This window comes from Macaca mulatta, chromosome 15 (assembly GCF_049350105.2).
Source record: "Macaca mulatta isolate MMU2019108-1 chromosome 15, T2T-MMU8v2.0, whole genome shotgun sequence".
NCBI classification, from domain to species: domain Eukaryota; kingdom Metazoa; phylum Chordata; class Mammalia; order Primates; family Cercopithecidae; genus Macaca; species Macaca mulatta.
In genome coordinates, this window is record NC_133420.1 from 43,238,864 (window position 1) to 43,255,844 (window position 16,981).

Genomic DNA, 16,981 nt, shown 5'->3' on the forward strand with positions numbered 1-16,981 from the left:
TTAAAAGAACACAGATCTAAAAAATAAAATAAAAATAAAAATAAGAAAAGAACACAAATCTATGCCTTCAGAGAAAGCAATATATTTTCTATCATCATATTCAATGCAGGTGTAGACACAGCCTAACATACTGTCTCTTCTGCATGTATTTGGAGATATTGATGCTTTCATGTTCTATGGCTACATTCTGGAAAAATCCACTGCTTCCTCTAATAATGTCTCTCTCTTTCTCTCTGCCTGTGTTCCTTCTTTAGAACCAGAGCCACAGTTGGGCACGCTAATCCTTAGCAATATTACTCCAAACAGCTTCAACATGTCGTGGACCACTTAAGCTGGGCTTTGCAAAGATTGTTATCAATGTGAGTGACACTCACTCACTGCATGAGTCCCAGCAATTCACAGTCTCAGGAGATGCAAAGCAAGCTCACGTCACAGGCTTGGTGGAGAACACTGGCTATGACGTCAGTGTGGCAGGGACCACCTGGGCTGGGGATCCCACCAGACCCCTCACTGCCTTTGTCATTATAGGTACTCAATCAGAGGTTCTCACTTGTCTAACACAGAGAGAAAAGGAGATAAGTCATCTTAAAGGAAAATTCAACAAAAATACAATCTTCACTCCAAATGTATACTCTTTTATTTTTAATTGACAAATAGTAATTGTATATATTTATGAAGAATAGTGTGTTGTTTTGATATACATATACATTGTGGATTGGTTAAATCAACCTAATTAACATATCAATCACCTCACCTACTTATTTATTTATTTATTGTGCTGTGAGAACATTTAAAATCTACTCTTTTAGGAATTTTGAAGTGTTCAATGCGTTATTATTAACTATGGCCAGTCACCATGCTGTGCAGTAGATCACTAAAACTTATTCCTTCTGTCTAACTGAACTTTGCACTTATTGACCAACATCTCCCCTTTCTTCATCTCCCCAACCCCAGTCACTGGTAACCACCGTTCTTCTCTGTGCTTCTATATGTTCAGTTTTCTTAGATTACACATATGAGATCATGTAGTATTTGTCTTTCTGTGCCTGGATTATTTCACTCTGTATAGTGCCCTCCGGGTTCATCCATGTTGTTGAAAATGACAGAATTTTCCTCTTTTTTTAAGGTTATAAAGTATTCCATTATATATATATACACACACACACACACTCACAGAATGTATATATTTATATATAAATGTGATCTATCTATATTACACATTTTCTTTATCCTTTCATCCATTGACAGACACAGGTTACATTACTCATGAGAGCCAAGATAATATATGTAAACTTCTAAGTAAAGAGAAAGCAGATACTATTATAAAGGAGAGGACTTTCACAGCTGCTCTTAGGAAGTGGAGACAACGTTCTCAAGAGTTGTATAAAGCTTTTAGGGTTTTTTGTGCCCAGTTTTATTGTCTGTTTTATCCATAGTTTAGAGATTCTGCCTAAAAAGTGACTCCTAAGTTAGTAAAGGCCTGAGATTGAAATTCTGTTCATAAATCATGCTAGGTAAGGCAGTTCATATATGTGCCTCAAAAGTATAATCATCTTTTTCTTTAGAAAATAATTATTCTTAAAATTGCCAATACAATAGATTGATGAAGGTTCAACTCCAGATGACAGATAAATTTCAAGTTTAATTAAGCCCTACCCATTCATTCAACTTGACTTCTTGAACATTTGCCAGTGTTCAATTTGGCAAATGCTTCCAAATGGTGGCAGCACAAACTTCAGTGGCAAAGTCTGCACATGGTGTCAGTTTACTAAGTCTCTAGTCCAAAAAGCCTCAGAAAATATTTAGAAGTCTCTGCCTTTTTCATTAGTGATAATTTTCAGAAGATGGACTTTGCTGTCTGATTTTCACATTAAACTAGGTCTCTCCCAGGGTCTAAATTGTCATAACTAAGACATGTTAATTACTACAATTAAATATTTAATTATAGGCAGCATGGTGTCCTGGAAGAGTGAGGATATTGAGATCAAGCTTGCATGGTTTCTAAACCTCTCCCACAGTTTTTTAGCTACATAACTTTAGGAAGTTCTTAACTTGTTTGAACCCTAATTTCCTTATGCATGGAGAGAGGACACCACAGGTATTTCTGGGAGCCTTGTCTCAGAGATTAAATAGAGTTGATGAAATTTAACTGCCTAGCATCCAGTAGGAATTTTACAGATGCTAGGTTCTTTCTGCTGTCTCCCAACATAATTAGGAAAGCGGCTTTCTTTAAAATAACCAATAAGCCTAGATAGAACAATAGACCTATGCAATCATGAACTCCCTCTCCTTTTTAAGAGAATATTGGGTGCGTTTTAATGTAAGATTAAAAAGTGATTATTTTTTCCTATCCAGTTACCTAATGTGAATTAAATCATTCAGATAAGTCTTCAAACGCAGAACATGGTAATTTCTTAAGGGACTGAGACAAGGAGGTATGAGATGAGATTCTCACTGCTCAGGAGAGGAGAAATGGCCACAGATCCCATCAGGCCATTGCTTGTAGCTGCTTGCAGGACCTCCCACATAGCAGAAGAAAGGGAAGCTGAGAGAGCCAGTCTTGGGAATCCTAGATCCCGTTACAGCATTGCCTCAGCTAATCCATGATGTGAAAAGATTGTGTTTTAAAAGAAGCATATTAAAAAAGAAAAAAACAAAACAGGAAGGACTCTTAAATAACAAGCCCTCGATTGACTAATTATCCTGAATGCCCTCACTTTCATTGGAATTCACTGCTTTGTTGGTGTGGAGGTACAAAGAGGCCAACTATCAAAGGAAGATGCCACTTACCTAAACAAAATCCAGGAACAGAATTTGAGACCCTTGTTTCTCAGACAAAGATTGTTTTCTCAGTATAAGATATTTCATCTTCGCTTTTGATAGAATTATGATTCTTGGGAAATTTTTACATGGAAAAAATGCCTCAGAATAAACACCAAGTGTTTCAAAATAAGTACAGGAAGTCCAAGCCACGACAAAATTTAAATCTCTATTTATAAGATGAAGGTATTAATTCCCTTATTCATTCAGTCACCAAACACTTCTTTTTTAAACATTTTTATTTATGTGTCATGGATTAGACCCTAGGCATTAGTGAATTAATGCAAGAGCTTTGAAAGTTTCCATTTAGCTGCAATGGAAAAGAAGTCTCTAAACTAGATGCAGCTAATTTGAAATTCTTGTCTCCTTTTTTTCTTCTGATTAAAAAATAAAATGCATTTACCAGTACTGTTGGAAAAAAAACACACACACACACACACACCTGGAAAAGAGACGCTGGACCTTCTCCACTAATCCTCCTTTTCCCTTAGGATTGCCATCACTGATTGGGGTTGACTTTGGGTATGGAAAGAACACAGAACTTGGAGTCAGAAGACCTGGTTGGATCTCAGCTTAGGCACCTAGTAGATGTATGACCTAGGTTAAGTCATTAACCTCTCTGGTTTTTTAAGATGTGATAGAGGTTGGAAGGCAGGTAACAATATCTACCCTACTGTATCATTTTGAAGATTAACTAGGATAATGATGTGAAGCTTTGTCAGTTGGAAAGTATCAGTGGAAACTTAGCCAACACGAGCTCACTCCTTTTGGATATCCCAATGTGTGAATAGGCCATTTAGCACGTGAGAAATCAGAATGCCTGGGACATACATGTTTGGTGAATGAATGAATGAAGGAAAGATGATGGCAGAACTTACTAAGACCGAGATGTGTTCTTGTTTTCTAACTTTATCCAGGAAAATAAACAGCAAAAGATTTAGCAAATCTTATAATTTCTTAGTGGGTTATAACCATGAGCTATTAATTTTGACACATAAGAAAAAACTTACCTCCTCCCTTTATTTCAGCTTGTGAGGATATGTCACTAATTGACTTCATTAATTTGATTCAAAATGTGCACTAGAAGTGGGATAGAAACACAAGAAGTATACCGGAAATAAATTATACTTGGAAAAAAAAAAACCTGAAAGCAGTGGGAAGTAGACAAAGGGATCCAAACTCAACACAATGCATCCTATTTGCATAGAGAACTACATGGCTTTTGGAGTCAGGCCCGACTAAAAACTTTGCTCTATCTCTTCTTACAAGCTTATAACTTTAGCCAAGTCAATCAACTTCTTTGAAACTTAGTTCGCTCACATGTAAAATGAGAATAATACCTACCTCATAGGCTATTAAGAGAATTGCACAAGATAACCCTATCTGGCACCCAATAAGTTCTTGCTGAATTTTAATTTGCTGAGCATATAACACAAATTGAATGATGGACTTGGGTATCTATTGATGTTTTTGGAAACGTGTGCTATCCTGACAGAGTCAGTGCTGCTAACCTGAGTTATTTTCACTCCTCCCTTCTTTCAGAGGCCCTGCCCCTTCTGGAAAACCTAACCATTTCCGACATTAATCCCTACGGGTTCACAGTTTCCTGGATGGCATCGGAGAATGCCTTTGACAGCTTTCTAGTAACGGTGGTGGATTCTGGGAAGCTGCTGGACCCCCAGGAATTTACACTTTCAGGAACGCAGAGGAAGCTGGAGCTTAGAGGCCTCATAACTGGCATTGGCTATGAGGTTATGGTCTCTGGCTTCACCCAAGGGCACCAAACCAAGCCCTTGAGGGCTGAGATTGTTACAGGTATTTCAAATCAAGTGAGCCATTCGTTCCTCTTCCTGGTCCCCTTCTGTGTAATCTGTCTGCCAGATCGCCATGACTTTAACATCTTTGTTCACATTGCCTACTTAATCCATAAATGTGGTCTACTGTTTCACCTTCTCCCCATACTCCCTCTTGTCATATGTACCTAATGAACACGCCCCACTCCCACCCTAGAAATGAGAAGGTCGAAATATTTCTGCTTTGTATTCAAAATCCTTTAGACCTTGTCTTGTCCATAGCTCTTGTGTGCTTACCTCATATCATCTTCCCTTGTGATCAACCTGGCTGGTCCCCAGCTACATTTCAGCCTTCTCAAAAGAAATATACCAATGAGTATATTTCCAAAACGTATTTAAAACCTTTGCCATCTCAAAGTCTCAACCACGATCTTAACAAACTTACCTAGTGGGCTCACCATTGGAAAACCAAATGTGAACTTATTTTATTGGTAATCACTAATATCAGAGAGACTCTGCAACACAGACTAAATCCATAATTTTCTCAAGACTAATGATTCCTACAGAAATTAACAACTGTAACAGTCAAACATCTGTGTTTCCCAAAGTCTTTCTAGAGATTACTAGCTCCACAGAATGTTCAAAGGTCCTACTCGGTGAGGAAATTCCACGTTCAAATAAGTCTGGAAAGATTGAGTTAAACAAAGTTAAAGAGGATCTTTAACTGCAAGGCTTTTCAGAACACCCTAACGTGCATTATCTCCAAGAAGTACTTATCCAGGCAGTATTTTCCAAACTTAATTGACAAAGGATACTTTTTAAGGAAGAGGATCAAACAGGAATAGTTCGCTCTGAGCACACTTTGGGAAACTCAGCTCTACATCTACATTGACATTGAGTTTTGTCTAGTTAAGGCAATACAAGATGAAACCCTAGGTCCACAATATGTAGCACAAAAGTTTCCAACTTCAGTTCTACCATCTGAACATTTATCTAATAGTTAATAAAATAACAAGAAAGAATGCCAAAAAAAAAAAAAAAGTCAAGGGTAGGTGCCTTCTTTAATGAAACCGCACTACGAACAAAGCAAAAAGACCAAAACATTTTAAAAGCCATTTTGGGCAGCCTCAAGGGAAATGTAATCAGCAGTATCATCATGAGCAGCTCTACAGATCATTAATGCTGGTTTATTTGTCTTTTCAAAAAGAAAAGAAAAGGGTCTTGCAGGGGATGGGCACTCAGCCACTGGAAGACAGAGAGCAAATGTAAACAAGTTACTGGCTTTGAACTTATTTAATAATATGTGGGAGGGGCCGATACTGAGTCCAGATGTGGATTTACAGAATTGCTTTTAGACAAAACTCACATATGCAAACATACTTGATTTGTATTGAATGTGTCTACTCCATCATTCCCCTCTCCTGACTCTACTGGACTTGTTAATGTTGAATGATTTTATTTTTGGTATCTCAGGACACTTCTATCTCTGAAAGCCGGGGCATCACTACCTATTGATACCCCCACTGGAGAGAAGATTGTACGGACTGGTAAATGATGTTGTCTTTCCTCCTTCTCCCACCATTTTCTCTCCCTCTAGAAGCCGAACCAGAAGTTGACAACCTTCTGGTTTCAGATGCCACCCCAGACGGTTTCCGTCTGTCCTGGACAGCTGATGAAGGGATCTTCGACAATTTTGTTCTCAAAATCAGAGATACCAAAAAGCAGTCTGAGCCACTGGAAATAACCCTACTTGCCCCCGAACGTACCAGGGACATAACAGGTCTCAGAGAGGCTACTGAATACGAAATTGAACTGTATGGAATAAGCAAAGGAAGGCGATCCCAGCCAGTCAGTGCTATAGCAACAACAGGTACTGTAAATAAACAAGAGAGAACAGAGAAAAGTCATGACTCAGGGGTCTTCTTCTCACAGGGCTCAGTAATCACAGGAGCTTTGGATGCAGGCAGGCTGGTGCTCTGATCCTGGCTCTTTCAATTATAGACTGTGTTACCTTGGACAATTTGGCTAAGTCCTTATGCAAAAAAAAAGTATGATACCATTTACTTAATAGGGTTGTGAGGATTAAATGAGATAATTTATGTAAAGCCCATAGTGGAGGGCCTGGCACATGGCAAGGGCTCAGCAAATGAGAGCTATTCACATTATCATTAATGCATCATCATCATTACAATTATCGTCTTTTTTTTATGTTCCAAAGATTCTTCCTTCTATCTATTATCTCATCATATTTTATCCAGAGATACACCTCCTTGTTCTTTGGCCAAACATTTGAGCTACACCAAGCAGGGAGATAATGGAGAAGCGGCACCTCTACCTAAAAAGATTAACATTTATAAAATGCTACATGTGAATAATCAGTACGGTGATCAGCAAGGATAAAGGAGAGAGCTGGCAAGATTAACATGCTACTGTTTATGAAGCTCTCTAATTTTGATACTCATAACAACTCTGAAAGGCACCTAGAGTGTCCTTGGAGTTTAATCACTTTTTTCCAGAAAAAAAAAAAAAAAAGATGGTTAATAATATGACTCTTAGGCCCAGTGTGATGGCTCACACTTGTAATCCCAGTATTTTAGGAGGCTGAGACCGGAGGAGGATCACTTGAGTCCAGGAATTTGAGACCAGCCTAAGCAACATAGTAAAATCCTGCCCGTACAAAAAAAAAAAAAATTAAAAAATTAGCCAGATGTGGTGCCTCATACCAGCTACTTTGGAGACTGAGGCAGGAAGATCTCTTGAGCCCAGGAGATCAAGGCTGTAGTGAGCCGTGTTCATGCCACTGCACTCCCACCTGGATGACAGAGCAAGACCCTGTCTCAACTAATAGTAATAATAACAGTAGTAATAATATGACTCTTTATAATAATAATACTAAGATGAACATGACTTTTTAAAGAGAAAAGGAAAGACCTCCAACAAGTAGAGTAAATTCTTTCATGAAATTGAGGGAGATACAGAGACATAGCATTTGCTGGAGACAGCTGCTTCAAAGGGAACCAGGGGACAGAACCACAAAATCACCAGGAGAGATAAAAGGGACCTGAGAGGTGATGTAGCTCAACCTCTTCTGTTTGTGCATGAAGACTCTGAGGACCAGAATGATGAGATTATTTTTCTATGGTCATAGAGCTAGATTTGGAGTAAAACCCAATGACCAGTTTATTCTAATAGTATTAAAAATGAGCAGTCTGGATGAGAGAAAATCAATGCCTATAGCTGCTTGCCATCTCTGCCAGGTATAGGCATGACATTTGCCAAAACCTCTCCTTTTTGTCTAAAGATAGATATTCTATATTGTCAGGTTTTCAAGACCTAACAAGTGGCAACAAACCACCCATGTAAAAATAATAATCAGTATTTATAGACTTGGAGAAAATGCTAGAATCCGGGCAGCAACCTAGTAAGAGGGAAAAATCCTGTTTCTTATTAACAGGGACACTCTATCCTGGGATGCAGGTCTCAGTATCCTCCTCCCTGTGGCTGCCCATAAAACGACTCCAGATCAGAGACAGAGCCTTGATTTTGATCTTGGTTTGTAAACAGTACTCTTCAAAGTTTACTTCTGATCATTGATTTGTTTTGCTGATCTTTTTTTTCTAGAAGCCCTGCAGTTCTAAAGCAAAAAAGAGAATGAATAATCATGAATTAAAATTTTTTTTTAAGAACAACAACAAAAAAGGCAAGGCAGACCCTGCTCTTTTGGAAAGCCCTCTCTTTCATTTTCTTCTCTAGAGCCTTGTAGTTTACAGCCAAAGACAGGCGCCCACGTGTGTGTGCAATTGTGTGTGTGTGTGTGTGTGTCTCTACATGCCTGTGCTCCAGGACCAGAAGACAGGAAAGGGGGCTCTTGAGCACAGAAGATGCCTAATTTCTATCTTCACCTCATCAAGTTTATAAATTTCCCCTTTTGTGTGTGTGTGTTTTTTTTTTTTTAATCCTTTCTCCTCTCCTTTCTTCCTCCCTCATACCATTGTAAACTCTTCTCTGTAATGTCCTATCCCTGTTCCTCCTGAGAAGGCCCTGCTGTAGCTCTTCCTGTCACTCACAAGGTACCTCTCCACAGCAGAAGCTGCCAGCCCTGGGTGCCCAGGGCAGTAGAAAGGGCAGTGAAAGACAGTGCTACCTGTTGGTTAAGCCAACAACCGTGGGGCAGTGTCCTTGGAATTTAATCATGGCTCTACCTCAATTCCCTCATCTGGAAAATAGAATTTAACTCAAAGGTCAGCCACGAGATTTAAATAAGATCATGAATATCAAGTATTTAGCAGAATTTCTTTACCCACAGTAACCATGTTAGCTATTAATGTGTTTGGCCATACGATACACTTACTAAAATGTACCTACACCAAGGAGGTTTTCAGTCGGAGCAAAAGTGTGAGTATGCCAGGTTGGCAGAGGGAGGTCCTCAGTGCCTGAGTTTATGCACCTCACTGGTTTTTTGTTTTTTCCCAGTAGCCTCATCTCGATCTTTCGTAGGGGACACCTTAAAGTCTATTATGGCCCATGGAGGAAAGAGGGACATGGGAAAGAATATAAAGAGAGGGCAATCATATTTACTGAATTCTCACTGCATGCCAGATGCTGTGCTGGGCGTTTCACATTTGTTATCTCTGCTAATCCTCCAAACATCCCTGTGGGTGGGTACCACTTTTCCCTCTGGACAGATGGAGCAAATGAGGTTCACAGAAGTGAAGGGACCTGCCCCGGGTCACGCAGCCTCTCAGTGGTATTTGGACAATTAAGATCTTTCAGGCTCCAGAGACCCATGTGGTTTCTGAAACTTTCCATGGACAGGGCAAAAACCCAGGCAGCCACAGAGTCTGGGGGTGGCTACCAGGCCACAGAAGAAAGCTGTAGGAGGAGATGTCTTGGATGAGAGAAAAATACAGAAAGGGGAAGAAAAAAAAAACCCTTTCTGAATTTCTGTGGGTTTCAGCATGTAATAATCCCTGTGGGTTGGAGAGGGGAAAAGATGAAGAAGTGAGCTCCCCAGAGCCTGAAAATTGTTTCCTGAATTCTCTGGGTAGGCATGGTCAGCTGAAGAGGGCAAAAATCGAAGCCAAAAAATACACAGAGAAAAGCCAAAGGAAACTGGGTTTTGAGGGGAGGTATTTGGGGAGGCAGAAGCTTCCCCTGGGCATGGCTCTCCTCACAGGTAGACCCAGTGTCCACTGGGTGTTTGCTTTGGTGATGGGCCTGAGGTTGTTCTCCTGGCTTTGGACCTCCTTCCAGTTCTAGGAATGGGTTTGTCCGGGTCAGTGTCTGTGTGAACATTGTTTCCAGGATTCCAGGCTGTGCTTGGCTCTGCTGCCTACTCCTGGGACCCAGAAAGATCGCATCACAAGAATGTTCATGGAAACTTTGGTTTGGTCCTCTGTAAAATGGCTACAATCACATCTTCTCGGTGGTTTCTATGTGAGGATTAAGCCTTATAAATTGCAAAGAACTGTACAGTTGTCAAGTCTTAGTATTATTTAATAAAAGGAACTAGAAAGCAAAGATTTAAGAAAATGTTAAAAATCAAAAATGAAAGGGGGACATATTCCAATCTGGGAAACCATTCTCCCTCAATTCCTTGGAAGTCAGCTATGGTGCTATCACTCTCCTTGAATTAAACCAAATAACTCTTCTACAACCCTGGGCCCTATAACTGAAATGAAACAACAATTGGTCCTAGCAAGTCACAACTTAACCACAGATCGCCACATTCTCCATCCTAAGGGCTTGGCTGAGACATGAATTCTAAGCACTGAGTTTTTCTAAATAAGGAATTCAAGAAGAACCATTGATGAACAAGATAGTTAACTGTTTCTGGGTTTCTCTTTTGTTTTCTTCTTCACAGCCATGGGCTCTCCAAAGGAAGTCATTTTCTCGGACATCACTGAAAATTCGGCTACTGTCAGCTGGAGGGCACCCACTGCCCAGGTGGAGAGCTTCCGGATTACCTATGTGCCCATTACAGGAGGTAGGAGACTCAGAAAGGGGAGAGAGAGGAGGAGTGTTGTGGGTTTGGATGGATCCATGAAAGAGACCCTGATAATTTTCATCACCCCAATATCATGATCGAAGAAAATGAATTCTTTATTTGTGAGACCATCTGGAGGGAAGAGATCTCATTTATAAAGTGCTATGAGATTCTTAGAAGAAACTATCTTGTGAAGGGTCATTTGAACAAGACCTTTTTTAGTCTTGAAATTATAAAATTCCATGAGAAATACATCTCTAGTATTGTTTGCACACAATGACAAAAGACTCTAAATATATTGACATTTCTCTCCCTGAGCACACTCATCTGAAAAGCTAATCTTGGATGTATGTGAATTTTTCCTTTAGGTACCAAATCTGTCTGTCTCAGTAAATGATGGCAAGTTGTGCCTTAGAAAATTTGTGAATTCTAATTCAAAGCGCATGGGCTATAATAGAGACCACAGGGAGGAGGCCCAGTCAAATCTGCCTAAAGACACTCTGGCAGGTAGTAAGCTACCTGTTGCTGGAAGTGTGTAAAGAGAGGATGGTTAATAACCTCTTCACAGGAATGCTATTTCATCTCTATGGGAAGTCTGACCAGCTGATGTGCAAGCTCTTCACTAGCCCCCAAATTCTAAGAAATACAATTTCTGTGTTTATTAATAAAAACTGCAGCACAAACTTGACTATGATCAACTATCTTTTCTTAAGAAGAATTTCCTCCAGTAAGGGAGTCTGTATAATCCTAAGCCAAGATAATGGGTGAAATAGATCTGATAAATGTTACATAGTAGGCTTCCCATATTCTTTGTGGGGGAAAAATAATAAAATAAAATTTGCACAACGTGCCAGCTCTCTACTGAATGGAAACTTGCCATTTTTAGTACGTTGTGACTTCACATTTTTTTTCCCACCTCCTGGCTTTGTTTTTGGCATCTGCACCAATGGAAAAAGCATGAGGTTCATTATTCCTCATCTTGCTTTTACTGTGTTCCAGGTACACCCTCCATGGTAACTGTGGATGGAACCAAGACTCAGACCAGGCTGGTGAAACTCGTACCTGGGGTGGAGTACCTTGTCAACATCATTGCCATGAAGGGCTTTGAGGAAAGTGAACCTGTCTCAGGGTCGTTCACCACAGGTGAGTCGGTGGAGTTGTGTGTATGTGTGTGTGTGTGTTACTGTTTTTCAGAGGTCACTTGTGCATCCTACGTCATTTCTCACCTTCAACCTTATAGCTCATGACTCAGCAGCTGGAAAAAAGGGGGGGGGTTGTTTATGAGATCCTAGTGGAAAGTGAACTGGATTTGGAATGCCAGATTCCTCTCTTCTGGCCCATCCCAGCCTCTGGTGAGCTGGGTAAACTTAACCTTGTTGGGCCTCCATTTCCTGGACTATTGTGAAAGAAAAAGTCCAAGTTTGGGCGTCATACTTACCTGAATTAATATCCAAATTCTACCAACTACATGAGCTATCAGTCCATTTTACTAGGGTCCACTTTCCTCCTCTATAAAACAGACACAATTCTGCTTCCCTCACAGGGTATGGTAAGGATCACATGAAGCTGTATTTGTAAAGCATCTGTAAATGCAATTGTTCACATTAGCCCACCACCTCCTTCCCCTCTCCGCCTATTACCTGGAACCCTTGTGAGGGTCCTTCAAAGCAGGTGCTTCACATGAGCATGTGATGGTGACAGCCACAAAGTAGCTTCTGTCTATTTGGTGGCTCCTGCATTCCAGGCACTGTTACTAAACCCTTCACATTTAATCCCCACAGCTATTATCATCCCCATTTTACAGAGGAGACAACTGAGACTTGGGGAAATGAAATACCTTGGCCAAGCCTACATAATTAGTAAAGGCTGGAACCAAATTTGAACATAGGTCGGTCTGACTCTAAACTCTCTATCCTTCTAGAATAAAGAGTTCCTTTCCTAGGATAACCTGATTTGTACAGTACACTGTAAAGAGGGGAAAATAATGAATTGCATTGAAGGAGAATGAAGTGGAAAATTTCTCTTCAGACAGCCATGTCTCTAAACAATTTATCCTTTGATATATGAGCAATTATCCAGTCCAACTCATTAAGGGATACAAAGAATGGGCCTCATAGGAAATTTTAAAAATATCCTCATAGCCTAAAAGAGTTGACAACACACAATTAAAACATCCCATCTGAACCCAGAGTCCTGTCCACCCTGCCTCACAGGCCCTTATTTCCCCAAAGAAATCTTTCATCAATGGATTCTCCACGGCAACAGATGGCAAAAGCTGGACGTAGTTCCTCCCAATGCCCCATTGTCATCACCAGTTAAAGGAGATTCTATCCATGCACAGTGAAGCAGGAAGGAACTCAGAGTGGACAATGTGGGCTCCCCAATTGCCCTGCCACATCCTGGCTCCAGCCAGTCATTTCATCCCTCGAGGCTCAGGTGCCTCTCTGTGAAATGAGCTGAGGATAGCTTCCCTCCACCCCCGCCAGGGCTGCTGGAATGGGCATAATTCAGTAGTAAGTGCAAAAGCAAGAGGAAATGGTCAGATTCAGGTTGGCTTCTGAGAAAGTGATGTTGGGTAGTAGGAGAGGTCAGTTAAAAGAGACCAGGGATAAATACCCTTTGAATATCCATCCTTTCTCAGCACAAGTCATTTGAAAACCGTACTTACGACTTCAAATACCTTTAATAGAGATCTTAATAACAACTCAATTATTGAGAGCTTTCCCTGGTACATTTTACACACCACACATTGCTTAGCTAGTCTTTATTAACTAAACAGTCATCCTTTGGCAACTAAAGAAAATGAAGTTGGAGAAGGAAAATGAATTTTCCCAAGGCACAGAGGCACCAGGCAGAGAAGCCGTGGTAGAACCCGGGACCACTGGCCTCCAGAGCCTGGCTTTATGTTCTCTGCAAGCCATCTAATGAGAAATACCACTCAAAGCTCAGAAAAGGCTCAGGGCCAGGCGTGGTGGCTCACACCATCTCAGCACTTTGGGAGTCCAAGTCAGGTGGATCACCTGAGGTCAGGTGTTTGAGACCAGCCTAGCCAACATGGTGAAACCCATCTCTCCTGAAAATACAAAAGTTAGCTCAGCTTGGTAGCGCACACCTGTAATCTCAGCTACTTGGTAGGCTGATGCAGGAGAACTGCTTGAACCTGAGAGGCAGAGGTTGCAGTGAGCGGAGATTACACCACTGCACTCCAGCCTGGGAGACAGAGTGAGACTGTGTAAAAAAAAAAAAAAAAAAAAAAAAAAAAAAAAGGAAAGAAGGAAGGAAGGGAAGGGAAGAAAAAGGCACAGGCAGTCTTAACTATGCAAGTCCCCTCTGTTTGTGTAAGTTCTTTCCCTGAGGAAAGTAATATAAACTATAACAATTCTTGTCATGTGTTCAGCCCTGTTCAGTTTACATAGCTTCTTTCCACCAATAATATAATGGAAAAATCAAAATAACACGGAGCATGAAGCCAGCCAGAATTACTATCCCTATTTTACACATGAGGACATAGAGGCCCAAAGTAACTGAGCCAGCAAGGGAGGGAGTCATTACTCAAAGCCAGGTCAGCCTGGCTGCAGGCTCAGGTCTCTGAACCATTCCATGCAGCTGACACTGTCCTAACATCAGGACTCCATAAGCAGTGTGGACAGCTGAGCAGCTGGGGTCTGATGTCCCAACCAATGACTTCCGTCCTGTCCACCATCTTTCTTTGCAGCTCTGGATGGCCCATCTGGCCTGGTGACAGCCAATATCACTGACTCGGAAGCCTTGGCCAGGTGGCAGCCGGCCATTGCCACTGTGGACAGTTATGTCATCTCCTACACAGGGGAGAAAGGTAAGGTTTTGTCCAAGTCTCTCCTCACTCTAAGGAGTGTCTTTCCTGCTGTAAACTCTTCCCGTTCACTCTTCTCCCTGCCACATTTGGTACAGGATGATAAAAATGCATGGGTAGGTTGAAAAGTCCAGTAATGTTCTTGTGGCTCCCAACTGAAACCTCAAGGGAGTCTGGTAGGCCATTTAAAATAAAAATAAAAATACATCTCCAGCCTGTACATGTTTTCCTGGGCCATTCCTCCTCTCCTGTTAGTCTCTCTGCCCACCAGTGTGAGACACCCCATTTAGGAAGCAGCTGTCATCTTTTACAAAGAAGAAAACCAGAATCTAAAATCTTAACCAGACCACTTCAGGCCATACTGAGGAGTCTCAACTTTTCAGAGATCACAAAAGTAGCTAGTTTTAGCAGATTCTATTAAAAAGTCTGAAATTTTAGGCCAGGTACAGTGGCTTACATCTGTAATTCAGCACTTTGGGAGGCCGAGGCAGGTGGATCACTTGAGGCCAGGAGTTTGAGACCAGCCTGGCCACTATGGTGAAACCCCGTTTCTTCTAAAAATAAAAAAATTAGCTGGGTGTGGTGGTGCATGCCTGTAGTCCCAGCCACTCGGCAGGCTGAGGCAAGAGAGCTGCTTGAACCTGGGAGGCGGAGGCTGCAGTGAGCTGAGATCGCACCACCGCACTCCAGCCTGGGCGACAGAGGGAGGCTCTGTCTCACACACACACACACAAAAAAAAAAAATCAGAAATGTTTTCTTGTTTGGCAACCACCAGTGCTAATTTACCCAGTTGGCAGATTAAACACTTGTTTTGAGCACCAGCAAACTACAGCCGCCAGAAAGTAAAATCAAATGTAAGTAAGAGACAGGAGAAAGAGAGAATCCTTTTCAATGAACCCGTCCATCATTTTGTAATGATCTACTCTAGAAAGAATTGTATAATTTTAATTTCTAGGTATAGGTAAGTTTCATATTTTATGGTTTGGTATTGTTTTGCTCTCAGTGACAATATGAGCAGCCAGCAGCATCTGTGCCTGGAGCTCTGAAAATTTTAATTCAGTTCTGGTAACCAACTAAGAGAGGTCTTTTTGAGGACAGAGCACGGGTGGGGGTGGGTAACTGACAGGGAGGAGGGATGCTGGATTTATTCTTTCTACTCTTTAATTCTTAAATAGTCCCTGTGAGCAAACTCTTCTGAGTCAGGAAAGATGGTGTTACACCTAAAATGAATCAGGTATAGTTCATGGGAACCATGGAGATTGCAGATTCAGGGCAAACAAGGGGCTTGGTTCAGAAGGGGGGGGGTGTTCATAAATGATGAGGTAAGGTGACCAACTTGTCCCCACTTGCCTGGTACTTTCTCAGTTTTAGCACCGGAAGTTCCACACCTAGGAAACCCCTCAGTCCCTGGCAAACCAGGATGGTTGGTCACCTGTGAATAGGAAATAAACACATGCCCCTGGGCACAGCGATCGGTATTGCTTTCCACCATTGGACATGACCCAGCAGGCCCGAGACATAGTGGTCAGGCTCTGTTGCAGCTACCGCTGTCCAATTTTTTTCTTTTTTTTTTTTTTTTTTTTTTGAGATGGAGTCTCGCTCTGTCACCCAGGCTGTAGCTCAGTGACGTGATCTCGGCTCACTGCAACCTCCACCTCCTGGGTTCATGCCATTCTCCTGCCTCAGCCTCCCGAGTAGCTGGGACTACAGGTGCCTGCCAACACACCCGGCTAATTTTTTGTATTTTTAGTAGAGACGGGGTTTCACCATGTTAGCCAGGATGGTCTCCATCTCCTGACCTCGTGATCCACCTGCCTTGGCCTCCCAAAGTGCTGGGATTACAGGCATGAACCATCGTGCCCAGCCTGCTGTCCAATTTTTGTGGCCCCTCAGTCTAATGACTTGATAACATTTAGTAAATTATAAAAAGGCATGTGAAAAAGTGACAAAGAGAGGAGAGCATGCACCAGGACAAATTAAGCTTGGGCAGCACAAGGCTTGGGAATGTCCCTCCGACCGTCCTCTACCTTGGTCTCAGTGGCAAAGTGATTCCAGCCAGTACCATGTGGGAAAAAAATCTCCTGACCCCGAGTTCCCCTTCCTTCTGATTTGGGGCCTGGAAAAATTAAGTCTCCATATGATAAATCCTTTACACATGAGGTGAGTGCTCAAGAGAGAGAAAGAGAGTGTGAGTCATTTCAGAAATCAGACCTGCTTTTCCGAAGGGTCACTGAAAGTTTTGATGTTCGAAGGAGGTGTGTATGTGGTTTTCCAAGCCCACTCATGGCTCAGACAGTGAGAGGTGACTGCCTTGGTATGTGTATTTCATGTTTAGTGCCAGAAATTACACGCACGGTGTCCGGGAACACAGTGGAGTATGCTCTGACCGACCTCGAGCCTGCCACGGAATACACACTGAGAATCTTTGCAGAGAAAGGGCCCCAGAAGAGCTCAACCGTCACTGCCAAGTTCACAACAGGTACAAAGACACTGAGAGCTGGAAGCTCTCCCTTCTGAGATGCCCACCCACAGCCTGCATCTTAAACGGG

At 41.7% G+C, this 16,981-nt stretch overlaps 1 protein-coding gene across 10 annotated transcripts in view; it reads left to right on the plus strand.

Annotated features, from left to right (window-relative positions):
* The window catches only part of TNC (tenascin C), a 98,593-nt gene that overhangs the window by 65,807 nt on the left and 15,805 nt on the right, over nucleotides 1-16,981 (plus strand). For 6 of the 10 annotated variants that reach the window (XM_015116973.3, XM_015116977.3, XM_015116976.3 and 3 more), the window contains 5 exons: nucleotides 6,211-6,483; nucleotides 10,477-10,599; nucleotides 11,599-11,742; nucleotides 14,315-14,434; nucleotides 16,768-16,911. In XM_015116973.3, coding sequence (XP_014972459.3) covers nucleotides 6,211-6,483; nucleotides 10,477-10,599; nucleotides 11,599-11,742; nucleotides 14,315-14,434; nucleotides 16,768-16,911 — 804 coding nt within the window. Of the gene's footprint in view, nucleotides 1-4,362; nucleotides 4,636-6,210; nucleotides 6,484-10,476; nucleotides 10,600-11,598; nucleotides 11,743-14,314; nucleotides 14,435-16,767; nucleotides 16,912-16,981 lie in introns of all 10 variants that reach the window. The other 4 variants (XM_015116971.3, XM_015116975.3, XM_077968223.1 and 1 more) reach the window with 2 other exon arrangements.